This window comes from Manis javanica, chromosome 4 (genome assembly GCF_040802235.1).
Source record: "Manis javanica isolate MJ-LG chromosome 4, MJ_LKY, whole genome shotgun sequence".
NCBI lineage: Eukaryota > Metazoa > Chordata > Mammalia > Pholidota > Manidae > Manis > Manis javanica.
Genome location: NC_133159.1, coordinates 139,559,557 through 139,585,565, shown reverse-complemented (window position 1 = coordinate 139,585,565; position 26,009 = coordinate 139,559,557). Strand labels below are relative to the sequence as shown.

General features: G+C 52.2%; 1 protein-coding gene across 3 annotated transcripts in view; it reads left to right on the top strand.

The window, feature by feature from the left end:
• NOS2 (nitric oxide synthase 2) overlaps positions 1-26,009 on the top strand; it is a 35,835-nt gene that overhangs the window by 5,372 nt on the left and 4,454 nt on the right. Inside the window, exons 1-21 of one of the 3 annotated variants that reach the window (XM_037002311.2) lie at positions 585-770; positions 3,487-3,571; positions 4,328-4,450; positions 5,312-5,460; positions 8,687-8,849; positions 9,662-9,753; positions 10,517-10,658; positions 10,752-10,891; positions 12,207-12,381; positions 12,474-12,575; positions 15,661-15,855; positions 16,855-16,937; positions 17,321-17,465; positions 18,338-18,442; positions 19,355-19,404; positions 19,764-19,938; positions 20,723-20,855; positions 21,616-21,694; positions 22,424-22,605; positions 24,739-24,902; positions 25,445-25,652. In XM_037002311.2, the coding sequence (XP_036858206.2) occupies positions 664-770; positions 3,487-3,571; positions 4,328-4,450; positions 5,312-5,460; positions 8,687-8,849; positions 9,662-9,753; positions 10,517-10,658; positions 10,752-10,891; positions 12,207-12,381; positions 12,474-12,575; positions 15,661-15,855; positions 16,855-16,937; positions 17,321-17,465; positions 18,338-18,442; positions 19,355-19,404; positions 19,764-19,938; positions 20,723-20,855; positions 21,616-21,694; positions 22,424-22,605; positions 24,739-24,902; positions 25,445-25,652 (2,797 nt within the window). In that variant the 5' untranslated portion in view covers positions 585-663. Of the gene's footprint in view, positions 1-584; positions 771-3,486; positions 3,572-4,327; positions 4,451-5,311; positions 5,461-8,686; positions 8,850-9,661; positions 9,754-10,516; positions 10,659-10,751; positions 10,892-12,206; positions 12,382-12,473; positions 12,576-15,660; positions 15,856-16,854; positions 16,938-17,320; positions 17,466-18,337; positions 18,443-19,354; positions 19,405-19,763; positions 19,939-20,722; positions 20,856-21,615; positions 21,695-22,423; positions 22,606-24,738; positions 24,903-25,108; positions 25,653-26,009 lie in introns of those variants that run through there. The other 2 variants (XM_037002310.2, XM_017660238.3) reach the window with 2 other exon arrangements.

The following is a 26,009-nucleotide window of genomic DNA, read 5'->3' as shown; positions in this document are numbered from 1 at the left end:
CCAGAAGCCTTAGAAAGGGCCCCAGGGGGCTTCTGGTCCAACACCCCCCTTCCCTCATGCCACCACCCCCTCGAAGACCCCACTAAAAGTCACCCCCAGCCCTGTGCTTTCTTTGGCTTCCTTCGTGGAATCACAGAATTGAAGAAAAGAAATAACACTTCCTGGGTCAGCCCTGTGAAGTGAGAGCGCTTGGCCTCTGGAGCTGCTGTGCGGCCCTGGGCAAGACCATTAACCTCTCTGCGCTCCACCGCCCGGGCTTCCTACTCAATAGGGTGGGCATAACAATACAGACTTGCTTTCTTGACTATGTTTAGTAAGGCAGATGAAACAACGGAAAGGAAAGTTTGCTTTGTAAAGTGTAAAGCACTGTATAGAGGCGAAATAAACAAGCCCGAGGCCAGCTTTACAGGCGCAGAGACGGCCCGGTAGCATCCAAGAGGCTGTCTTCCCTGCAGACGCCGCGGGGTTGGGGGGCCGATGGGGCATGCGGGCCGGGATGGTACCAAGGAGGCGGCCTTCGCGGGGCAACATTCTGGCCCGGGGCCAAACACGGGGTGAAGCCGAGTCTGGGCTCTCCTCGGGCTCGCTCCGCCCCGGGGCGGGGGCCGCGGGGGCCGGCGGCGATAAAGAGGAGGGCGCGGCGCGAGGCTGCGCGCCGGGGCCATGCGCGAGGGGCTGGGCGCGGCGTGCGAGGCCGCCCGGCCCCGGCTCTGCCGGCTCCTGCGTAGGATCCTCCGGCTGCAGCCCTCCCCCAGCCGCCGCCGAGCCAGGTACTCCTGCCGGGCCGGGTCCGCCCTGGGAGGGAGGCGCGCGGGAGGCTCGAATCCGGGCACGGCACTGCCCTGCTCTGAGACTCAGTTCTCCGCGAACATCAGATGTTCGCTCTCTAGGATGCTGCTGAACATTAAAGTGTCTTACTCTTTTAGAACGCATAAAAGGTTGAAGTTCACTAGTCACAAAGGACTCAGAAGCCCTACAGGCACCTACGAGAGGCGTCTCTGGGCTGGAGTAGGAATTGCGGGTGCTTCAGCACTGGGGAGTTTTCTAGGTGTTTTAGCATTGGGGCTGCTCCACCCTCTCGCACAGATATGATTAAGAGCTCAAAGAGGTTCTGGTTTTACAAATAAGACCCATTTCCCAGCGCGCACCCCCACCACCACGCCCCACACTGGTGTATGGCATGGTGGGCAGGTGGGGAGGAAACCACAGGAAAATCACGACCCCACCCTAACTCCAAGCTGCTCTGGCCTCAGCTGACCTCAATCATTCAAGGATTTGTAGACAGTTCTGGGTCTAAGTAAGCACCACATTCCTTCTGATGGCAATTCCTTAAGGGTCCTCTGCCCCTACGAAGAACCAAACAGGACCAAGCTGTGCGTTTAGTCAAACTGCGTGAGTGTCTGAATAGATCATGTAATTAATACCTGGCCATTAAGGACGCAGATCCTTAATATGCTCACCTGGCTTCTGGTCACCCTGTTTCCCAGCAGCTAGCCCAAAGAAATCTGCTAACTGAGGGAGAACGGGGAGTGACTGTACATAGCTTTGTTTATTCATTTTTCAAAAATAAAGTCCAATTATGAAGGAATTCATGGTCACTGTAAAAGTTTAGAAATGCAAAAAATATAAAGAAAAATTCAAATCACTCATCCTCTCATCACTTAATGCTAGTCACTGGTAATATGTACTTGCATTTCCCCCAGGTGTTTTTCTCTGCTTGTGTGTGTGTGCACACGTGTGTGTTCGCGCACACACACACACAGCATCAGTCCCTGCATACAGCTTGAGGCATTATTTACAATAGAAACTGGACATAACCTAAATATCCAGTCATAGGTAATGGACTCAGGCCAAATGTGGCCCATCTGTATAGTGGACTTTTTGGTAGCATTTTAATATTTGGGGGCGCTATTTATGTTAAATGTACAAGGACATTGATTCTTAATCTCAGCGTTATTGTGGACCAGTAAACTTCTCAAATCCTCCAGGCCTATGGCACAAAGAGGTAAGAGAAAGCAAAAACAAGCAGGGGGGGAGTTGGGGTGAAGGGTAATGGCAAAAGATTACAAAGAGCAGTGAGGCAATGCCTCACCGAGACCCCAGCCTCAAAACATTTTCCAGTTTAAGCACCCCCATGATGACTGCTCAGCCTGTTTTAAATGTCCACATTACCCTGTACTGGCTTGTTTCCTGGTGGGCTACACCAGTTCAGAACAGAGGGGTGATGACAGCAGGTCATATGAAGGGCCCTCTCCAGGGCTGCTGAAGCACTTGATTCAGATAGAAGTTGATTTGTGATACATATGTACATTCTCTGAAGGGGGCATTCTGTAGTTATAAATCATATAATGCTTCTATGTAACGTATGTAGTTAGTTGTATAATATAGATATACAATCACTATTTTTTCCAATAGTAAAAGCCATACATACCCATTTATCATATTCCAACATCACCGATATGCATAAAGTGGAAAGTGAGAGACCTTTGTGACACTCACTAACCTCCTTTCTCCTTAGATGTGTGTGCACATGCACACACACCCCAGAGAATACTGCAAAGAGCATGGACTATGTCAAGCTTTCATGCTGAGCTGCCCCTGGGGTGTGATGCGCCCCAGGAGGGGGCATGGTGCTCTCCTGTGGGTGAGGGGAGTCACGTGCATTTGCCAGGAGGGCCAACCTGAAATCCTAAACCAGAACCAGTGGTTTCTGAGTGATTTCAGACAGATAGGGATTTTTCTTCTTCAAAGGATAGGTGACATTCTTTAAATCTGTTGTTTTGAAATAAATACAATAAAAAGAGTCCTTCTCTTCCAGAAATACTTACTGAGATATTCATGAATGACCTGGCATCTTATATTTGCTTTAAAATGACAGTGGGGCCTGGGAGTGCAGAGTCGAAACAAGATTGGCTCTGGGCTGATAGTTGTTGAATTGGAGTTGAATCTGGGCGAGGGACCCATGGGGTATAGGAGAAGTGTTCTCCCTATTCATGTGTGCTTAATATTTTGCATAATATAAATTTTAAATGAATAAATAAACCAAGGTAAACCAAGTATTTTAAATAAAAAAGCTTAAGTCCTCCCAAAACAAGTGGATGGTGGGCAGGGTTGAAGGAGGCTTTGGTCTGCCCAAACAGCCCTTTGCCACATCTGTATGGGATTCCACGGGGGGTGTCTTCCCAGAGCTCTGTGCAGTGCTGTTTGGCCGCTGACTTTGGCTCAGCTCCCCTTACATCTTGTGGCTTTGTAGGGGGAAAGCAAGACAAGAGAAGGAGGGCGGGTCATGATGGGGGGGAGCTTGGGTCCTCCTGCCTGCCTCCCCCACCACATGCACACATCCTATGTGACTGGAAGCCATGAAATTTACTCCCATCTCTGGGCCTCAGTTCCCCCATCTGACAAACAGTAGTTTGGCAGAGGGGACTCCAAGATCCCTCTCTGCCCACAGATACTCTGTCTCATGATAGCTGTTTCCTTTTGCAGTCCAGTGACACAGGATGACCCCAAGTGTCACAGCCTCAGCAAGCACCAGAATGAGTGCCCCCAGTGTCTCTCGGGGACCACAAAGGTCAGTGACTCCCTTGGGTGTGGGAAGCCCCTTCCTCCCCCAGGCAGATGCAGGCTGAGCAGCCTGGTGGAGGTTGAGGTGTGGGATCACCCCAGGGCACACTGTGGGCACAGGTGGGTGAGCAGGCTGGTCTGTGGTGATCAGGAGGGGGTGCCTGCAAGGCCCAGGCACCTGGATGTTCCCTGTGAGGGCTGGCTGGCCTGGGTGAGAGGGCCCTGTCCGTGGAGCCAGGGTAGGACATGCCAAAATAATCCCAGGTTCAGCAGTTGAGCCTTTGGGCCCAGCCTCTATTCCAACCCATTCCGTCCTCTGTAAGTGCTTTGGACCTCAGAGTTCTGGAAAAGTGGGAAGAGAAATGAGAGGGAGGTGAGAGAGAACATGGTTTCATATTACTGAATGCCTTTGTGGGAGGCAGTGGTGCAGACATGCCTCCTTGTCCTGCTTTCTGTTCTCTGCGTTATTGACTATGGCAGTGTCTCCCTCACATCTGACCTAGTCTCTCCTGTTAATGTTCCTCTGAGGAAGTCTTTGGCAGGGTCTTTGGTGAGGAGAGAAGCCTGGCCAGTGGCCCAGGCACCTGGAGCTCTTAACAGGCACTGGCCCAGGTGGCCCGGCTGCTGGGAAGGCAGGAGGCACATGGGCTGACACCCTGACCTGCGTGCCAGCCCACAGCCCCCCGCTTGCACAAAGCCAAATCAGGGCCCGGGGTGCTGGGGTTGGAGGCATTTGGAAATCCCTGGTTTCCCTCGCTCTCAGGCATCTCCAGAATCCCTGGTCAAGCTGGATGTGCCCCCATCGACTGGCCCACAGCATGTGAGGATCAAAAACTGGCACAATGGGATGACTTTCCAAGACACTCTTTACCACAAGGCCAAGAGGGTAAGAAGTCTGGGGCTTCAGGGAGAACCGCCTTTATCCCAGGCTGGGGAAGCCTTCGTGGACCACACAGATGCCTCCGGGCAAGCTAAACAGTCGTTTGCTTGGGCAAAGAGTTCTGGGACGCAGACTCATGTTCCTCACAAATAACAGTAGGAAGTAAATGATGCCAACTCCCTGTTAACCCACTTATAATGGATAATCCAGAAGGTGAGATAAATGATAACAGAAACAAATTCATTCTTTCTTAGACTCATTTCAGCATAGCATCAGGGAGAATTTTCTCACAGAACTGCCCAAACTGGACTGAACTACATTAGAAGGTGGTGAGCTCCCTGTCACTAGAAGGACTCTTTCCTATCCTCTAAGTTTCTTATTCTAACTACAGAATGCATTCTAAGATTGTAAAGTGGGAAAGAATAGAAAATTTCAAGACCACGAAAGCAGAATGAATCCTTCCAGAAATTACCACAGTTAAAACTGGGGTGTACTTCTTGCCTGTATTTTTTTTGTACCATCCTCTGACTTTGAGGTTTGCATCCTCTTGTTTCAAATCATTTGGGCTGACCACCTCTTTAAATGAGAAGGTAGTTGTTTGTCCCCCATAATCGAGCTGTTGACTTTACTCTAGGTCTGGGGAGAGTGAGCTCACTTTTCCTAGGGTTCAGCTAGTAGAGGAAAGGAGATCTGGGTTGGGAGCAATCCTGGTTGACCCCAAAGAGAAGACACCATGGGGGTGGAGTGGGCCAGCAGCGAGCTGGAACAGCCAGAGGGGAAGGCGGGGGCCAGGAGAGCAGGCCCCGGAGGAGGATGGCCTTCAGCACATCGCCGAGGGGCCAAGGGGTCCACCTTCTCTCTTTCCAGGACATCCATTGCAAGACCAAGTCTTGCCTGGGAGCCATCATGAACCCCAGAAGCATGACCAGAGGACCCAGGGATAAGCCTACTCCTCCAGATGAGCTTCTACCTCAAGCTATTGAATTTGTCAACCAGTATTACAGCTCCTTCAAAGAGTAAGAATTGCTTCCTGCAGGATCGCACCTCTCCCCTACCCTAAGCTATCCTGTCTCCAGCCGTTTCCTTCTGACCCCAGACCCTCTTCCTTCCCAGATTCCTAGTGGATCCAGGGCTAAAGAATAGTTATGGAATGGAGCAGACCCTGGAGTGGGTTCCTGTAATTATAAGACAAAGAGGCCTAGCACTAGCGGTTAAAGGTATGGGTCAGGAGTGTAAACTGACCCATATGTAAACTGAGTTTGAATCCTAGCTCCACCAGTAACCAGTCCTGTATCCTCAGGAAATCTGTTTACCCTCTCTGTGCTATGATGCCCTCCTGTGTAAAAGGAGGGTGGTGATAGAACCTGGCTCATGAGATTGTTGTGAGGATTAAATAAGTCCTGACACAAGGTAACCTTGATTATGAATTGATCTGCACCCTTTTATTATGAAATGTTTGTGATACAAAAGGACCTTTAAGACCACCTAGCCAACCCCTCCTACTGCTGTGCACAGGGAAGCCCAGAAACATAGCTGAGGTCATGCAGTCCTAGCTAGAATCCAGGCCTCCTGACTTGGGCAGGGCAGCCCATGTTCTTTGCACTGAACTCTGTGGAATTCTATATTCTTGGGTTTCATAAAATATATGACTATTAATTTAGGCCCATTTATAACTTTAAAATAAAAATACACAAATGGATTGAAAGACGGAATGGCTGAGGGAATGCATCTGCTGGGGAGGAGAGAGTGACTTTTATGGTCTATACCACGTGGCACTTCACTGCAGGAAGTGATCCACAGAGGTGCACCTGGGACAACCATGGCAGAGAGGGTGACTTCTGGTGATCCCACATCCCTTCTACTAGGACCCTGAAGTGCCTGAGCTTGAGGAGGCTTGAGTCTATGAAAAAGGCCCTTATCTTCCAGGGCCAGTGATCCTCAACTGTGGCTGTACAAATAGTGATGCCAGGGGACCCAGGGCCAAGGGCATCAGGATCTCAGGGAGTGGGGAGGGGGCAGACACCTATGTGCTTGCCAAGCTCCACAGGTGATTCTAATGTGCAGCCAGCCTGAGGTTAGGAGGTTGCCTACTGTGTAACTAAAGCCTTCACAGCAGGGCTTTGTGACTGCAAGGTTCAGGATCCTTCCGCTCTCAGCCCCATCATCCACTAATAAGCCTCTTTAGGTGCACCAATTTTCCTGATGGGCTTCATTGGGTCACTGTATTGACACTAACATTCACTGAGTGCTGGTATGTTCTGGGCCCTGCATAGGTTATTATTATCCTCCTCATTTTACCCACAAGGAAACTGAAACCCATGGATGAGAGGTACCGTGCTCAGAGTCACACCTTCGGAAGGCCAAGAGCTGAGATTTGAACCCAAGAGGTTTGGCACCAGAGCCCCTGATTTGAACCTCGGTGTCCTGGTGTCCAGCTCTTTGACCATGAAGGTTCTGACTCCATGCTGGACCTGTGAGGTCCTGCTGGTGTTCGGAAGGCAGTTGGGTGGGTGTCAGCCTGGCGAAACAACAGGCTGCTCCAGTTGGCTGTTCGGACCCATTTGCTTCTCACAGAGGGAATTTCCATTCTTCCCAGTCACAAGTCCATACCTTGGATGCCCTGGAGGTCCTGGGGAGTATGAATGACAAATGGCAGTCCACCCCCACAATTACACTAGCAGCCACAGTCACAGACAGCTGGGCAGGTTCAGCCACTTGCGAATGAAGGATTGCATAGCTGGAAATTGTAATTTGCTAAACGTTCTGTTCAAATCCAGTTCACTGTTGCCAAAGCTATTCTTTTTTCAGAATAGGCATCCGTCATAGCATTTGCAGTGCCTCAGAAATGTGAGTATATGAAAACAGTAGTAAAATATAAAATTCTGAAGGGATTAGGTAAAAGAATGTAGAAAACAGTCCTTCCTTACGTAGTCACATGTGGACACTACCAGGTGTGCTGCACACACCAGTGTTCTGATGATGTTCAGGCATCTATGTTCAAGGCGTGGAGCTTGCTAGACGTTCATTGCTGGAAGCTCTGCTTGCAGGGGACAGGCTTCTGGTGGTGGGGCCACATCCACCTCACCCAGCAGGTCCTCATGCCAGGAGTGTCCTTGAAGATAAATAGTGCCAAGTGTTTTGTCTTTGAGCTTTTTTCTTTAATCAAGGAAGAGTTGTCGAGATACTCTTCATCCACAAAAAGGCCATTTTGTTCTCAGTTGTCTACTCTCCTTAATCAGGAATTCATTCCTTAAATAGTTTATTGCCATTTCAAACATCTTTGGTGCTGATTAGGAATCTCAAGGTTGCTGTGTGTGTGTGTTTTAAAGCCTTTCTGACTGAATTTCTCCCTGTGGGATATTTTTGAAACCTGGAAGTGGAGGGGAAAAGCCAGTTTATATATCTCACATGGGATTGCTGGCTGAGTGGTGGAAAGATCGAGAAGCAACATGCTGTAGAGAGCCTGAGATGTTGGACCCCTCTGTAGAGGATTCCTTTCCGAGTAGGCCCTGGGGCCAAGTATGTTCCAGGCCTGGGTCCTGTCCAGGCCTGCCCAGGGAAGTGTGGGCAGGCCCTCTACATCTCTGGGCTCGCAATCCCCCATAGGGTAGGAGGCGGAAGTTTAAGAACCTGCCTGGGCTTGGCATCAGGCAAACTGAGCCTGAGTCCTGATTCTGCTCTTTCCCTCACTTATGCTCCCTGGGCCAGTACTTAGCTCCTAGAGTCTTGACATAGCAGACTATCAATAAGCACAAAGAAGCCTCCCTCCCGGACTCAGGGCGCCCCCGATGAGCAGCTTTGCCCAGTGCCTGGCTCAGAACAAGAAAGAACTCAGTACACAGGAGCTGCTGTGGGAGGGCCTGACTCACCTCTGAATCATGGAAAGGTAGATGGACGCTTCCTTGGTCAAGAGCACCTGGAAGCAACAGGGTGGGGGAGGGGTCAGGACCTACGGCATAAATGGCAGGGCCCAGGGTGAAAATGAAAATGTGGGCTCCCTTTTCAAAAATGATTAAAAATTTCAAGACTATGGTGACAGCAGAGCATTAAACCAAGTGTGGGGCCCTTGTAAGCTCAGGGCCTGAATCACATACTCAAGAAGCTGGCCCTGGAAGAGACAGTCCGCATGAGTGACATCTTGCCCTCCTGGTGTCCTAGTTCAGTTCCTGCTTCTGTAGATTGAATTATCCCCATTTAAAGCCATCTCATTGTTGATCTTCCTGATGTCTTCCTGTCCCCCAGAGCAAAAATAGAGGAACATCTGGCCAGGCTGGAGGCAGTAACAAAGGAGATAGAAACAACAGGAACCTACCAGCTGACGGGAGATGAGCTCATCTTTGCCGCCAAGCAGGCCTGGCGCAATGCCCCCCGCTGCATTGGGAGGATCCAGTGGTCCAACCTGCAGGTGGGCTGCGCCGGAGGGGAGGGGGGAGGCAGGCAGGCCCCGAGCAGAGGGCTCTGGACTGCCGAGCAGAGCTATGTGCAGGGCTCCCCACGCTGAAACCGGGGTCCCGGGGTTTCTTTCTGCATTCCCAAAATGAGATGGGGGTCATGGGGCTGCCCCCCCTCTAGAAATCTAGAATCTGATTTCAGCACCAGCATTTCCAGCTGATCTTTCCCTCTTGTATTAAATTTGGGGGACAAAAAGCCAATGTAAAACCAAACGACCTTGTTATTGTTGAGGCCCTGGTGCCGCAAGAGGGGTTGTTTACCTCAACTGCTTCAGTTCTTACTCCTAGAAAACACTTTCTTTATCCTGGCCTCCTAGGCCATCTTTACATGGGGTATCATTTACAGCTGGATAAAATCGAAAGCACTTGGACAGAGAAATCCATGAGAAATGCTGGTGAAACCAGCTCTGGCTGGAATAGAATGTGCTGGAGGCCTGTGTGAAAAGTGCTCATGTTGTAAAGGAACTAGGCTGGGCCTGTGGGAATCCTGATTCATGGTGTTTGAACATCAGATTTTCTTGGGATTTGGGTTCTCATAGGGTCTTCCCAGTGGGGTGGACTGGGCTCCTCTAGGAGAGTGGGAGAAAGGACAGACGGGCAGTCGTGCAGTGTTGGTGCAGAGAGGAGAGCGCACTCCTTGGTGTGGTGTTTTGGTGGGGGGCATTCAGGCCACTCCCTCGGTCCCTTAGGACTCAGCTTCTGATCTACCCCGAGGCTTCTGTCCTCCCCGTCCTTGATGGGTGTGGTCTGGGGGTGCTGTATGCAGGTCTTCGATGCCCGGAGCTGTTCCACTGCCCAGGAAATGTTTGAGCACATCTGCAGGCACCTGCGGTACGCTACCAACAGCGGCAACATCAGGTGGGTGGGGCCCTGCCCCTGAGTCTTTGCCAAAAGATGCAGATGCATTGACTTGGAACTGTGTGGAGGGAATGGGTGGGGGATCTTTAAGAAGCAACTTCTTGACTGTTATGGGTTAGGGCCTCCTGCATTTTAGAGAGGATGAGATGTTGGTTTTGCAGCAGGTGGTCCCCTGCTGTAGTTTTCGTAGAGGTGGGAAGGTCATGGCTCATTGGAACCCATCGCTTGCCATACCTTTCCCTACCCCTACCCAAAGAGATCCAGGCTGATAGCACTGAGCGTTCAATCATTCATTTTTCTGCTCAGCAAATACTCAGTGCCTACGCAGGGTGATCCAGCACAGCACTACACTGGAGTGGGGTAGAAGGGTAGAGAGGTGACCAAGACCCTAAGGTGCTGCTCTGAACCTACAGCTCGCACTAGTCGAGCACCCAAGTGCCACGGCTGCCAAAAGAAATATGCAGCTAATGCTGCCGGAGGAATGGGGAGGGCTCCCTGGAGGGGGCGGTCCCCATGCTGGCCTTGAAGGAAGGGTAGGGCTGGAGGGAGGGGAAGGAGGGAGAGGGCATGTTAGGAAGTGGGGCAGGGGACACAGGCCAGCAAAAGCTTGGCATGTTGGGGAGCTGCAAGCATTTGGTTCAGTTAGCTTGGGTGAGGAGGGTGGGGAGTAGGAAGATGGGATTGGGGAGGACAACCAGTCGGGATGGCCGGGAGACCCCACCAAAACCAGGTGGTAAACAGCATTGTCCTTGTCTTGGGGAAGGTCGGCTATCACAGTGTTCCCCCAGCGGAGTGATGGGAAACACGACTTCCGGGTCTGGAATGCTCAGCTTATCCGGTATGCTGGCTACCAGATGCCTGACGGCACCATCAGAGGGGACCCTGCCTCGGTGGAGTTCACCCAGGTACCAGATCCAGCCTAGCTGGGTGGTGGGATGGAGCCCAGTAGGGTGAAGGGGTCTGGATCTGAAGACTCACTGGGACTCTCTTGCCCCCAGCTGTGCATCGACCTGGGTTGGAAGCCCAAGTATGGTCGCTTTGATGTGGTGCCTCTGGTCCTTCAGGCTGATGGCCGTGACCCTGAGCTCTTCGAGATCCCACCTGACCTCGTGCTTGAGGTGCCCATGGACCATCCCAAGTAAGCAGGCTGAGAATGCTGGGGGCATGAGTTAACATGCATGCCCCTCTCTTTCTCTAAGTAGGACCTCAACCCTCAGGCCCCTCACACCCCTTCCCCGAGGCCCAGCAGCAGCAGGTGATGCCCAGAGAGCTAACTTTCAAGGTCCCCATTGTCACCCTTGCTTAGCACCTCTGCACCAGTGTCTTGGGCCTCAGATTTATGAGGGTTTGTGAGGATGGGGGTGAAGCACAGGCTTGGACAGATGGGTCCTAGGTATTTGGGAAGCAGTGACTTTGGGAAAGGAACCCTTGAAAGGCTGTGAGATTCTCACACTGAGCAGTGCAGGCCTCTTTCGCTTTCCTGCCAATAATCTTAGCTGTCACTCTTCTGGTGAAACTATAGGGCCATGGTGATTTCAGTAGCTCATCTGGTTCAGTCCCTGCTCCAGGCAACTCTCATAATTACAAAAATACCTCCATATATTAATGGTATATGGGGTACAAAAATACCTCCATATATCCTATGCATCAGGCATTGAGCTGGGCTCTTCTTTTGTCCTTTGAATTTACTAATTTCAGTCTTACCTTAGGGCCTTTGCACTTGCCGTTCCCTCTGCCTGACATGCCCTTTCCTCAGAATTTTGTAGGGTTCATTTCTTCTTGTCAGTGAAGTATTTCTCGAATGTTGCCCCGCTGAGAAGCCTCTGCTGAACACCCAGTCTACAGCAGTCACCCTCAATCTCTAACACATCACCTTGTTTTTATTTTCTTGTTTGTTTACCTGTTTAGACTTCGGACTTTAAGTGCCATGCGAATAGGGATCTTGCCTTTCTGATTCAGCTGTATATCCCGCACACCTAGCAGGGTGCCTGGTCTATAATTGGTGCTCAGTTTTAAATATTCTTGAAATAAATTAATATGCAAATGGATGATACTGTTATCTTCACAATCCCATGAGTTTGGTGCTAGTATCTCTCTTTTGCTGGTGGGGATACTGAGGCTCAGAGAGTCTAAAACACATCCCCTGGTCACACACCTTGGAAGTAGTAAGGCAGAACTTAAACATAGGCTTTCTTACACTGTTCTTTTGGGTTCTCGGCATTTAGCAAGGGTCTATCACATACTTGATGCTTATATGTGTCTACATGAATGAATGCCTAATTAATGAATGATATCTAGTGGGCCCAGTTCAACCCTCCAGGTGGGATGAACTTACAGATCAACACTTTGGAAAGTAGTTTTCTTAGTTTAACTTTCTCTGAAGCTTCTTTCTGGGGGGTAAGGGTGGGCAAAAGTGCAGGCCCCAGCTGCCCCTGGCTCTGCCTCTGTGCCAGGTACGAGTGGTTCCAGGAGCTGGAGCTGAAGTGGTATGCCCTGCCTGCCGTGGCCAACATGCTGCTCGAGGCGGGTGGCCTTGAGTTTCCAGGGTGCCCCTTCAATGGCTGGTACATGGGCACGGAGATCGGGGTCCGGGACTTCTGTGATGTCCAGCGCTACAACATCTTGGAGGTAATGAGGACCACCCAGCTGGCCAGCTGGAGGTGTGAGCCTGTGGACGGGGTCCCAAGGACTGACTCACCCCCATTTCTCTGCCTCTGCAGGAAGTGGGTAGAAGGATGGGCCTGGACACGTACAAACTGGCGTCACTCTGGAAAGACCGGGCTGTCATTGAGATTAATGTCGCTGTGCTTCACAGTTTTCAGGTATGTTTTGTGTCTTGTGGGTCTGAAGACTTTCTGCTTAGAAGCTCATCTGGTCCAGCTGTTAATCTCGTGTGTGATTTTCCCCTCAGAGCATTGTTCATTTATTCATACATCTGACAAGCATTAAATAGCCAGTTTGTGCCAGGCACTGTGCTAGGTGCTGGGGAGGCAGAGACAAATAAGCCCTCATAGTCACTCTAGGTTTCTAGTGTAAACTTGAATGCTTCTAGCAGCAGGCAGCCCCTTCCCTCCCGGCACTTGAGCACTTGACCCTGTCCTCTCTCAGTTCATCCAGTGCTCTACTCCTGGAAATCCCCACCCTCTCTTCCGTGTCACCCATGTCTCCCTCTCTGCTGGAACATGCCTGCCAATGATCAGTAGGCTGCAGTGGTTCCTACCTCAAAGAAATGATGACTAGCTAACCACAGATGCCCAGCTATGACCTTGTTTTAAGCTCTGGACAGCAAAGCCTGTCAAGGAGCTCATTATTCTTCCTCATCCCCCAGCTGCTCCGGTCTGGCCTTTCTCCTCCAATCTTCCAGTTATCCTGGAATTCTTGCTGTTTTTCAAACTCACCAAGATGGTTCCCACCTCAGGCTTGGGCACTGGCTTTTCCTCAGCCTAGAACACTCTTCCCACAAATCACCCCATGACTGGCTCCTTCCTTTCATCCAGGTCTTGACTGTCACCTCCTCAGGGTAGCCCTCCTGACCACACCATGTAAAACAGCACTCTCACTCCACCTCCCTCCTGTCTCTTAGTCCTTTAGTTCTGCCTTTTTCTTCATAATGCCTATCAGCTCCTAATATGACATAGTACATCGACTTCTCTCTTTGTTCTTCCCACTAAGATGTAAGCTCCACAGGGCAGGGGCCTGGCTGTCTTGTCTACTGCTGTCCATCTAGAGTCTAGACGAGTGTCTGGCACATAGTAGATCTAAAAAAGAATCTGTATTGAATAAACGAATGAGAGTCCATGTCCACATGAACAGTGGCTGCTCTTGCTTCCCTACATGGAGCAAATGGCCAGCCCCTGGGCCCAAACACAGCAGGTCGTTCCTGTGGGGGACTGAGCCCTCTGTCTGTCTGCTGCTCTTACTCATATAAGCACCCTCCTTCCTTTTGGGAAGGAGGAGTGGGCATAAAGATATTACTTTAGAAGCTAAGACCATCTCTACAAATCTGGCAGATGCCCTGGAGGCTACACCCCTGGGCAGAGAGTCATTCATTCATCCATCCATCCATTCATTCATTCATTCATTCATTCATTCAGTAAGTTTTACTGAACATTTTCCAGGTGCCACACAGTAGGCTGGGCCAAGGATTTGGATGGTGAACAAAACAGACAAAAACCCTGTCCTTGTGGGATGGTGTGGGTTACTGACATTAAACGATTACCCAGTAAATATATATGATCACGTACTGTTCCCAGGGGCTGGTCACCCCATAGGCAGGTCAGGCTAGTGCTTGACTGGAGGCACAGGAAGAGCCCCTGGGGCCGGCCTCGCTCCGGAAGGCCGGCCGGCCATGGACCACACATCCTGACTCCTGGGGACTCCCAGCATCAACCCTGACCGTGGCAGGATGTAGATATGTCCCAGAAAATCTGCTGATCCTCAGCCGTCTCCTGACCACTGCTGACCACATCCCTCTAGTGCCTGAGCATCTCCAGGACTTCCTTGTGTCCCTCCTTCAGGATAAACTTTAGAAGACTTGGCTCTGTTTCCTCATCTGTAGAACGGAGATAATCATAGTACCTCCTTCACTAGGTTATTGTAAATTAAATGAACATACATGTAAAATGTTTAGGTGCCCTGCCTGGCTCAAAGTGACCATTCAGTAAGGATTAGTTTTGCTGTTATTTCTATTTATTATTTTTGCCATCATTATCACAGCTATCATCATCAGCCCTGGAGCTTAAAACTGGTCTGGCTGCTACATGCATACGTTGATTCTAGAAGATGTAACTGGGCCTTCTGGGCTCTCCGTTAGCGGGTTCCTCTCCTGACCTTGACTGATGCAGAGTCTCCTCCATGAGTGCCCATCCCCTGCCTAACTTGTCCCCATCTCTCAAGACCCACCTCCTCATAGAAGCCACCTCTGAAATCCCTCATCTCTCCTGCACCCCCATCAGCACCCACACTCACCCCCACCATGGGCTAACTTCTATCAGACCACATGAAATAGCAGACTGGCTTCTGCCTCCTGTAGTTAGAATGTGATGTCATGTAGGGAAAAGGCCCCATCTTTCATCATTTCTATAATGCCTGTGCCTTATACAATGCCTGGCAGATCGAAATAATAATAGTAGCTAACATTTATTGAGCACATTCTATGCTTTGCTTGTATTAATGTATTGTATCCTTCCAACAACAACATGATATAGAAACTGTTAGGGTCCCCATTTTAGAGATGAGGAAACTGAGGTTCAGTGAGGTTAAGGTCGCAGGTATGAGGCCAAGGTATGAACCGCTACATTAAACAGAAGTCACTTAACTGACTGAGTTGCCCCAGGCATTGAGGGGTGGGGTTGCCATTGCAGGTCATCCCAGGAAGGCTCAGACCCCCTTGGCTTCCAATTTTAGGATGCGGCTCACTGTGGGAGGGTCTTCTGTGTGCTGCAGCTCCCACGGGGCTTCAGCCTTCCTCAGCGTGTCCGGCCCCTTCTTGGCTGGGAGGGCCACGTCCTTGGGAGAAGCGGCTCCTTTCCAGGACTGTATGCACGCACACACCAACTCTGCCAACAAGTGGCACAAAGGCACTGCGATTAGACTTTCAGCTCCCAGAGTGCACCATTTGTTGGGAGTTTGGGGAGACTCGTGGGCATGGCTGAGAAGCTGGACTCTGCCCCCAGTGGGCTGACTGTGGCTTTATGGCGGTTTCTTGGGCTCCTTCAGAGGCTCTGAAAGTGCCTTTCATTTGAATATTTATTTTCAGCAGTGTTCAGGGTGGGGAGCAGGAGGAATTACTGTCCCATTTTGTAGATTGCCAGGCCTCCCCATAGTCATCCGGGAACCCTGCAGTCAATTATCTCCTGATTACCCCATCCCTTGTTTCAACTCCCATCTTGCCTCTTTCTGATACAGAAGCAAAATGTGACCATCATGGACCACCACTCAGCCGCAGAGTCCTTCATGAAGTACATGCAGAATGAGTACCGGTCCCGGGGGGGCTGCCCAGCTGACTGGGTTTGGCTGGTCCCCCCGATTTCTGGCAGCATCACCCCTGTGTTCCATCAGGAGATGTTAAACTATGTCCTGTCCCCTTTCTATTACTACCAGGTAAGGGAGGGCCTTCCTCCCCTCTCTGTCTTGGGAGCTCAGGGATGGAAAGAGCATATGTTTGCATGTGACTCATGTGTGTGTGTATACACGTGTGTGCATGTGCTTGCTCACTCATGTAGGACACGTGGGGGAGGATCGGGGACACAGAGACATATCTTTAATGATGTCAGGCTTCACTCAGGGATGCCGAGCAGCTACTGTCCCTTTCCCCAGAGAGTAGGACTGAAGGGGTTTAAGCTCCTGACCGTGACCAGCATCACACCTGCCTACGTGGGAGGCTGTAAACAGTTACACAGTGTAACAGTGAAGAGCTTGGCTCCTGGGTCAGACACACCCGGGGATGATTCTGTCACTTGCTAGCTGTATTATCTTGGGTGGGTCATTTCAGCCACCTGAGCCCTGGTGTTCTCATCTCTGAAAGGGAGGGACATTAATTCCATGATAGGAGGTTGTATTGCTTACATGAGTTGGTGCATGGAACAGTTCAGCCAGTGCCCAGCACAGAATGCACTCAGGAAACATTACCTATTGAAATGAGTTCACTTTTTGTCAAAAACGACTTTGGTTAGATTTGGGGAAGAGCTTCCTTACTCTAAAGGTGGTAAGTAGGGTGACTTATGGCCTGGGACAATTTATACCTATCATCACAACACCTCTTTTTACTTTCAATGGTATCCCAATTTGGACTATACATTATATAGTCTTCCAGGTGATAAGCTAGAAGAGAAGTGGGGCCTCTCCCTTCCTGAGGGACACTGATGGGAATAAAACCAGCTGACTATCTGCAGGTGCCATGCTGGATCCTGGAGCTACAGCTCTGAGGAAGAGATAGACAGGTGCAGCCCTCTCTGCAGGGCTTCCAGTGAGCAGGGCTGGGACGGGGCCTCTCACCCCCCAGCTCACTAAAGACATGGAGGGTTCTCTGTCTCTCCTGCATCCCCAAGCCCAAGCCAAGCCAGGTCCTACTTGCCCTCAGATCTGTCTTCTTTTCTACAGGTGGAGGCCTGGAAAACCCACATCTGGAAGGATGAGAAGCTGAGACCCCGGAAAAGAGAGATTCAATTCAAAGTCTTGGTTAAGTACGTGGGCGCGGCCGGTGTTGACATCTGAACTGCAGCCCTTCCTTCTAATCAGCCTGCTTTCTAGGCCTGGAAGGGCAGGAACAGAGAGGAAAGAGAATCTTTATGGAGTTTGGCCCCCAGAGTCTGGACACCAATCCTGAGTGTCCCCTGCTACCACTGCCCCGACCTTCCCTCCCCTCTGTTTTCCCAAAGGCATTGAGTAGCCACTTGAGTGGGCGGGGAAGGACCAGGGTGGAGAGTCGGGGTTGACAGCCGTGTGAAACATGGGCTCTTTCTCCTCGACCTGCCCCACTTTAAACGCTGTCCCCTTCCCATTCCCCTGGGACCCCGTCTTCCCCTGCACGGCCCACTCAGCGCTCAGGGTCTGTCTGTCCCCACAGAGCCGTGCTTTTCACCTCAGTGCTGATGCGCAAGACCATGGCGTCCCGAGTGAGAGCCACCATCCTCTTTGCCACCGAGACGGGAAAATCAGAAACCCTGGCCCGGGACCTAGGGAACCTGTTCAGCTGCGCCTTCAACCCCAAGGTAGGCAGCTCGGTGGGGCACATGCTGCTCCCTCTGCCATCTGAGGAGAGGCCTGAGACGAGTTAGATGACCGCTCTGCTCCCACATGTCCCAGAGCACATTGTAAATCTGAGGTGGAAGGGTAGATTTGTGTCCAGGGGTTCCCAAACTCACACAGTAAGTTTTTCATAGTGTTCCAAGGGGATGCAGTTTGAGAAACACTTTCCTAGTGAGTCCAAGTCTCAGTGTACACGAGCTGCCCTAGATGAATTTTATTCACATTTACTGAATGCCTCCTATGAGGGTGTAGGGCTACATGTGAAGAGGGCAGAGGAGGAATAAGATGCAGACAAGTAAGTCAGAGCCCCGGGGGTGAGCCATGCATTCCAGCAGTGCTGGATTCTCTCCTTCATGGCTGTAGGCCTCCGGAGCCAGCAGGCCTGGGTAGAGAGCGAGGCAGCGACACATTCCACTGAGGTTAGCCTTGGGCAAAGGGTTCGGGTCCCTGAGCCACCAAAGGAGTGATCATTTTTGTAACCCACTCATCCCTTGTTTGTGGAAAGTATGTCCACACACTCCAACTAGCAGTGGAAGTGGTGGGAAGTGCTTGGATTGGGACATGCAGTATTTTGGAGGCAGGCCATCTGGGCTCCTGGGGGGCCTTGAGGCGGGGAGGAGAATCGAGGAGGATTGTTCAGTAGGTTCATTTGACAGGACTTGTTGAGCACTTACCTCCTCTGCACCTGCCTGTGCTGGGGCGGGGAGGGGTGTTCAGAGATAATAAAGGGGGCTCCAGGCCTGGGTGGGGGAGGGAAGCACAGGGTGTCTGGGGAGGGTGTGGGGGGCTCCAGCTTGGGAACCGAGGGCTGATGTCCGCTCTGGGTGCCATGCAGGTTCTCTGCATGGATGAGTACAGGCTGAGCAACCTGGAGGAGGAGCAGCTTCTGCTCGTGGTGACCAGCACGTTTGGGAATGGAGACTCCCCCGGCAATGGCGAGGTGGGTGGCCCAGGTCCCAGTGGTCCCAGGGATGGAGGGCCTGAGGAGACCAGGAAGAGGATCTGGGGGTTCAGGGTGTCCGAAGGAGGAGTGAGCGCTCGGATCACTCTGGATTGCCCTGACGTCAGCCATTTGCTGGCCTCCTTTGTGATTACTGCCGCGTGGGTACGCCGCCTTTCCTGTGACATTCTTACTATATGTCAGTGGCTTGACCTGCCTTTTTAAGTTCAAAACTTTATGTTTAAAGAACACTTCTATCTCTCTCACAAATGAGAAGCCAGCAAAAAATAAATCCAATGAAAGCCAAAGTTACTGAATTTTGGCTAGACACGATTGTCTAACCATGCCTGGTTTTTTAAAAAGAGTAATAAGCAGGTATTAGAGATATATTAAGGCTCCATTAGCACCAATCTGAGACTTTCTCCCTAGTGTTCAGAAGGACAAAAAGTAACAATCGAAACAGGAATAACCTGAAAAGAATTACAGAAAAGAGAATACTTTCTTACCATGGGATTCGACAGTATTTCCACTGGGTCTGGACCATCTGAAATAATCTGGAGTTGCTGGGAAGTCAGAGACCAAGGGATCCGTGTCACTCTTACCAGGTTCCAGATAGGAAGACAGGCTGACCCCATGTTAGGAGAGCCTCTGGAGGTGTCCTGCTCCAAGGCAGGCCCCCTCTACCAGAGCTGGGTGGACTAGGGGCTGGGCGGTCGGGGTTGCCCACCAAGGGCCGGGCCTGCAGGAGTTGTCCCTGGGCCCCGGAGCCGGCTCCCCCATAAACCAACTTCCACTTGTGGCTCTTGAGCCTTCTGCCAGGGTGGCCAGTTCTTTAGTGGGCCACCAGAAGTGGATGAAAAGCAGTGCTTTCATCAATCCTATCCTGAGAACTCTGTGGTTCTATCTTTCTAGAAACTGAAGAAATCCCTCTTCGTGCTGAAGGAGCTCACTAACAAGTTCAGGTGAGGCTTTCCTCCACTCCCGCTTGTCCGAGCCCTGCCTTCTGGGCCCAGAGGCTGGGTTCCGGGCTTGTACTGGGTCTTCCCTGGGACGTCCAGGCACAGAGAGAGCCTGAGCTCAGAGTGCGTTGGGGGCCGAGTGGGGGACACCAAGTCCCTGTCACAGGTCTGCCAACCCAGTGTAGGTTTGGTCCTGGGAGTTGGTGTCAAGGCTCAGAGCCAGGGAGGACATGGAGGGGGCGAGCACTGTGCTGGCGGATTGTGTGCCCGGCTGGCGCGGGAGTGTCCGAGGCTGGGGGTGCTGGGCGATGCCTGCTTGGGGGGCCTCACTCCGTCCCTATGTGCGTGTCTTCCTTGGGCAGGTATGCTGTGTTTGGGCTCGGCTCCAGCATGTACCCTCAGTTCTGCGCCTTTGCTCATGACATTGACCAGAAGCTGTCCCAGCTGGGTGCCTCCCAGCTCACCCTGACAGGGGAAGGGGATGAGCTCAGTGGGCAGGAGGAGGCCTTCCGCAGCTGGGCTGTGCAAACCTTCAAGGTCAGTTCACGGTTGGGGCTGCCCCACAGCGTGGGAAGGGACACGGCGGGGCGTTCGTGCCCCAGACATCTGGGCCAAGCATCCTGGTGGCACGTCCCCTGCCCTGTCCTGCAGGCATGGTCCCAGACATGGGCCTGAGGGCTTGGGTCATTGCTGCTCTCGCTCAGCCCCTGGAGCTCCACTTCAAGCGTGTGTCCCCTGCATGGGAAAAAGTGGCTCAGACACCTCCCTGCCCTCTGGGTGCTTCGGTTTAAGATCTTGTCCCCTCTGATTATCCAGGTCACCCCCTACAAAAATGTTTTAGTCTCCCAGCCTCAGAGAGCTTGGGCACAGGGACCGTGCAGTTAAGTTCTTTGGGCCTGTGTCAGTATCTCTGTAGGTCTTTATCTCCTGTGGCTTGATTTCACTGATTTAGAGAACTCCTCATTTAAGCAATGCATTTCACCCCATAGTGGTGCATAGGAGGACCAGCTGGGTCAGGGGCAGACATGGTTCCCAAGCCCAGGCTTCCTCCTCATGATTCCACATCAGGAAAATGGGCGTAATCAAACCTATCTCATGGCGTGGGCATACCGATGAGATAGTGTCGATCTTAATCGTCATAATAATAGCAACAGCTGCTGTGCGCCAAGCCTGGCAGCTTTGTTAAGTCCTCACAACAGCCAGTCAGATGAGCACTTAGCTCAGTCCTAAGGACCCTGAAAATGGCCCTGAAAATGGCCCCAGTGGTGGTGGTCTCATGCCAATGCTGATTATTAACACCGGTTGGCTCATCCTCTTCCAGGCAGCCTGTGAGACGTTCAGTGTCCAAGGCAGACACTGCATCCAGATCCCCAAGCTCTACACCTCCGATGTGACCTGGGACCCGCACCACTACAGGCTCGTGCAGGACTCACAGCCTTTGGACCTCAACAAAGGTGGTTGTCCCCCTGCACCCCACGGGCTTGTTGGCCCTTCCTGATGGGGTGGAATCTCTCAGCCCTGAACCTGTTAGCGAGGACCCCACGGGACCCTCTGAAGAGGCCGCTGGCCTAGGGCTGCCAGAAATTTCTCTCCAAGAGCCTGTGGGGGTGTGAGACTCGAGGTCCTGCACTGTCTGAGGGAGGCTGTTTCAGGAGGAAGCCCTGGGAGGGTGGTGGGGAGTGGAAAGGTAGCCAGTGCCAACTGAGGGCCCCCTGTGGTCCTGGCACTGTGCGGGGCTCTCCCCACCGGCCCCCAACAAGCCATCCAGCTCCAATGGCAGCCCGGTAAAGAACACTTTGCAGAGGCAGTTGCAGACTGCCGGCCGTGAGCGCTCCACAGCGCTCTCTGGATGCAGGGCCTCCATCCTGTACCACGAGTACTGCAGTCCTGAAGGCATCTTCAGGTCCTGAACGTTTAGGACGTTCCCAACTTCAGCCGTGCTCACCTGCAGATCCTGAGTCAGGGGATGTCCTAGAAATCTGTATATCTGGGCATCTACCTTGCATTTCCAACCTCTAGCAACAGGACAACCAGCCTCTGTCAGACCAACAGTCTTGTGATTCAGACACAGTAGGAAAGAAGGAAGGAAACCCCAGCACCACCACAGCGGGGTGCCCTGGTGGCGCCTGGGTGGAATTGACTCAGACACGTAGAGCCTGCCTCCGCCGCACTGAAGGGCTACTTGGCCATTTTGCCATTTCTCTGTCTCTACAGCCCTCGGCAGCATGCATGCCAAGACGGTGTTCACCTTGAGGCTCAAGTCGAGGCAGAATCTACAGAGTCCAAAATCCAGGTAGGGGAGAATACAGGGCTTCCTGTGTGATTTCCCACAGATTTTATTTTAATGAAGGAAAGACCAGGGTAAATGCGTCTGTGAGGAGTGAAGTATCTGCTGGCATTAGCAGTGACCCATCGGCAGGACCAGCATGACCTTTAAGTCTGGTGTCCATTAACCATGCGCCAGTTTCCGAGCTTGGGAACTAGGCACCTGCTCCCTCCCTATCACTTTGCTCTCTCACCAAACCAGGAGGGCAAAAGACATTCACATCACTTGGCTCTTTCTTGAGAACTTTCAGGAGAAATTTTTTTGGGGAAGGACATTTTTTGGGGGAAGGGTAAGCGAGTGTGTGGATTCCCATGGGTTTCACTTATCTGTTTCACCCACAACCATTCATTAGGAAAACGGGCTTTACTCTAACAGAAACCAGACTAGTGCTGGAGACAAGGAAAGGCTTGTCCCAAAGCTCACATATCTCCCAGAAGGCGTCTCTCTTCAGGCAGAGTCTGTGGTTTGGCCCTCGTGGGCTCAGGACGGCTGCACAGGGAGGGGTGTGGCCCTCGCTTTCCCCATAGAGAAGCCACAGGCCTGGTCAGCCCCAGGGGACACCAGCGCCCCAAGCTCATGGAACCAGGCAGGAAAATGAGAGGAGGGCACGTTTCCTGGGGAAATCGGCCCATCCGCTAGGGAGCTCTAGAGGAAATCCTGGTGGCGTCACCAAAGGCTTCTTTTTCCCTTCTCCAGACGTACCACCCTCCTGGTGAAACTCTCCTGTGAGGGCAGCCAAGGTCTGAGCTACCTGCCTGGAGAGCACCTCGGGGTTTTCCCAGGCAACCAGCCGGCCCTGGTCCAAGCCGTCCTGGGGAGAGTGCTGGATGGCCCTGCACCCCACCAACCTGTGCGCCTGGAGACCCTGGGCGAGAACGGTGAGCCGCATGCCCATGCCTGGGGCAACCCAGCATCCTCCTGCTCATCTGCCAGCCTGGCTGCTGGGCTCAGCCTGCAGCAGCTAATCCTGTCCCGGCCTGCTGGGTGGGTGGACCGCCCACGCCAGGGCGCAAGCAGCCTGGCAAGCAGTCCTTGGCTGGCTGGCAGGCTAACAAGGAGGGGTGCCTCCTGGAGACCCTACCCAGCACCAGAGGCCGCACAGGCTTTCCTTTCATTTTTCTGTTGCTCGCCTAGCCAACAAAAAAATGATTTATTTTTCCATCGATATTTTAACTTGTATTTATATATCAGGCAGGCCCTGGGCTACAAAAATGAATGAGACTCAGTGTCTGCCTCAGAAAGCTCACTACCTAGTACAGGAGGCAGATGTATGAGAGTGTTCATGAGAGTAATAATTATCTACCAAGAGCAGCAGCTAGCATTTGGTGGGGCATGACTGTGTGCCAGCATTTGCCAGACACTGCCTCTTTCCTTCCCACAACGGACCTTGTGCAGCTTGCTCATAGACAGAACAGAGAAATGTGTAAACAATGTAAAGCTGGTGAGCTTTGAAGGTTCAAGTCCCTGATCCATCGCTTACTAGCTGTGTAGCCTTGGCCATATGAGTTAGTGTCTCAAGGACTTATTTCTTTGTCTCTAAAATAGACATAACTGAGCCTTGTAGGGTTGCTGTGAAGAACAAATGAGTAGGTGCATGCGCAACCTTCACCACAATTCCTGGCACCAAATAAATGCAGGAGTGGAGCCATGTCCATTTCCCACAGGCTAGTGAACATTTGTCTAGAAGGTCAGAGAAGGGGTGACTATGCCCCGGGAGCTTCCTTGGGTCCCAAAATGTCTAACCTTCTTGCATTTTCACGCATCTGAATTTCATACTGCTTTTCCACTGAGGGTCTCACTCCCCACCTTCCCTGGGCAATGGGCAGGGGCAGGCAGTGGGGGACCAGGCAGTGTGGCTCCTCCTGGCCATCCTCACCAGGGAGACCTGCCCTAGGAAGGGTTCAGAGCCATCCCTTCCTGTGCTAAGGTGAGGCTCTCAGTCTTCATGCCGAGCATGGCCACACAATACAGGGTGACAGGCATAGGAGAGGTAACATAAGGAGTCAACACATCTGGCCTCGCAGCCCACAGGAATAGCCCCCAACCTTAGCGCCCTGTGACAGTGATGCCTCCAAAGAGTGCATACCCCTTAAAGGAGAGACCCAAACAGGAAAGTGGGGATCAGAGAAGCAAAGTGGCTTTGTGCCCCTCTGTCCAGGGGAACACGAGCGAGGCTAAAACTTGGGGATGAGGGAGACAGAGAGGTCCTTGTGATTGTAGAGAGACAGATGGTGTTGGTCAGGCCTTGGGTTCAGATGAACAAATGTAATACTAATGTTTCAGCTAATATTTGTGGAGCACCTGTGTACTAGACGCTGTACCAGCTATTACACATGCACCATTTCATTCAGTGCTCTTACAAACCCAGCAAGCCAGCTTTGTTATCACATGCATTTCACAGAGATAGAACCTGATGCTCAGAGCGTTCGGTCACCCAGATGGGAAGTGGGGAGCCAGAGCTTGAGCCCAGGCCCACCCGCCCAGCATCCACACTGTGACTGCCCTGCGTGCGGCCTCCCGGGGCTCCCTGAGACTTCCTACCGCACTCTGGGCTGATGTGCTGCTCGCCCAGCCACTCTTGGTAGAGCACCCCAGGGGACTGCAGTCATGGGCTTTTCTCTAAATGAGCAACAGGCATCTGGTGTGTACATCAGTCTTGGGTGGGTTTAGTCACTGTCACTGTCATTCACCTGGGGGTGTTTTGCTAAACTTCAGGTCTGGGCCAGAAAGGGACTTACTCTGGTGCACAGTTAGTTTTGTAGGACAGTGTCCACTTACATGCCTTTGGAGAGCTGTTGATCAGCCTTCCCTGGCAGCCTTATCTCTGAGTACCTCCTTCCTGTACATGAGTTGGGCACATGAGTCCTTTTGCTGTTCCTGAAGCCAGAACTTCAGTGTCTTCTCTCCCCTACAGCTGGAGGGTGGAGGGTGTCAGCCCCAAAGGTCTCATCACCTTTTGGGAAACTAAATGGGGCCGTGTTTCTATGCTGACTCCTCCCTTCCCTATCCAGGCAGATACTGGGTGGGGGACAAGCGGCTGCCCCCCTGCTCACTCAGCCAGGCCCTCACCTACTTCCTGGACATCACCACCCCGCCAACCCAGCTGCTGCTCCGAAAGCTGGCCCAGCTGGCCACCGAGGAGGCGGAGAAGCAGAGGCTGGAGACCCTGTGCCAGGTGAAGATCGGGGCTGGTGGTGAGGCAGGGGCGGGCCCCAGGCCTGGGGGTAGCTAGAGCCCAGGGCTGCTCGTTCACCTCCAAGGGGATCTGCCCCATCTTCCTGAGGTGAGACCTGCCAGAGGCTGGTGGGAAGTCGGGCATCCTCTCCCACCCCTTCTCTAGGGCGCAGGCGCATTGAGTGAGCTGAATTTTTCTATCTACAGGAGGCAACCGAAGTGCACTTTGTCAGAAATCAGCTGGAAAAGGAGAGCTACTGTGTCTTGCCTGTCTTTGTATCCCCCAAACCCAGAACAAGCCCAGAGTTTAGGAGTATTGGAGGAGGGGTGGTGTGGATGAGCAGGTTATTAGGCATAGTGACAGACAGGTAGCTGAATCAGTAAAATAATGAGATGGTGAGCTTTGATGGGTCAAGTTCCTGATCCATCACTTAGGAGCCACGTGGCCTTCAGCCTGTGAGTTAACCTCTTGAGGCTTTCTTGCTTTGTCCTAAAATCTAATGCGGAGCCCCCTGAACCACTCACACCGCCCTTTGCATCCAGCCCTCGGAGTACAGCCGGTGGAAGCTCAGCGACAGCCCCACGTTCCCGGAGCTGCTGGAGCAGTTCCCGTCCCTGCAGGTGCCTGCCAGCTTCCTGCTCTCGCAGCTCCCGCTCCTGCGGCCCCGGTACTACTCCATCAGCTCCTCCAGGGACCGCACGCCGTCGGAGGTGCACCTCACCGTGGCTGTGCTCGTGTACCGCACCCGAGGTACGGGGGACGCAGAGGCTTGGGAGCGGCCCGGCTGCTGCTTAATGATGAACCTGTCTCATCAGCTGCAGACCCAGCAGCTCCAGGAGGCGCGTGGGGGAGGTTACCATGAGCCAGGCCCCGAGCTAGCGCCTGTGTACATGTACTATCGGGAACCACAGGAGATGCTTCCTGGGCTTAGTCCAAGTGGGGAAACAGGCACAAAGAGCTTAAGACACTTTTTCAAAGTTACACTGAACAAGTCTACTTGTTCGAAGTAGAGAACTGAGATTCAACCCCACGTAGTCTGACTGCTGGGTCCCAATGCTTAACCACCCTACTGCACTCTACTTTCTACTATCGGGACCACTGAATGAG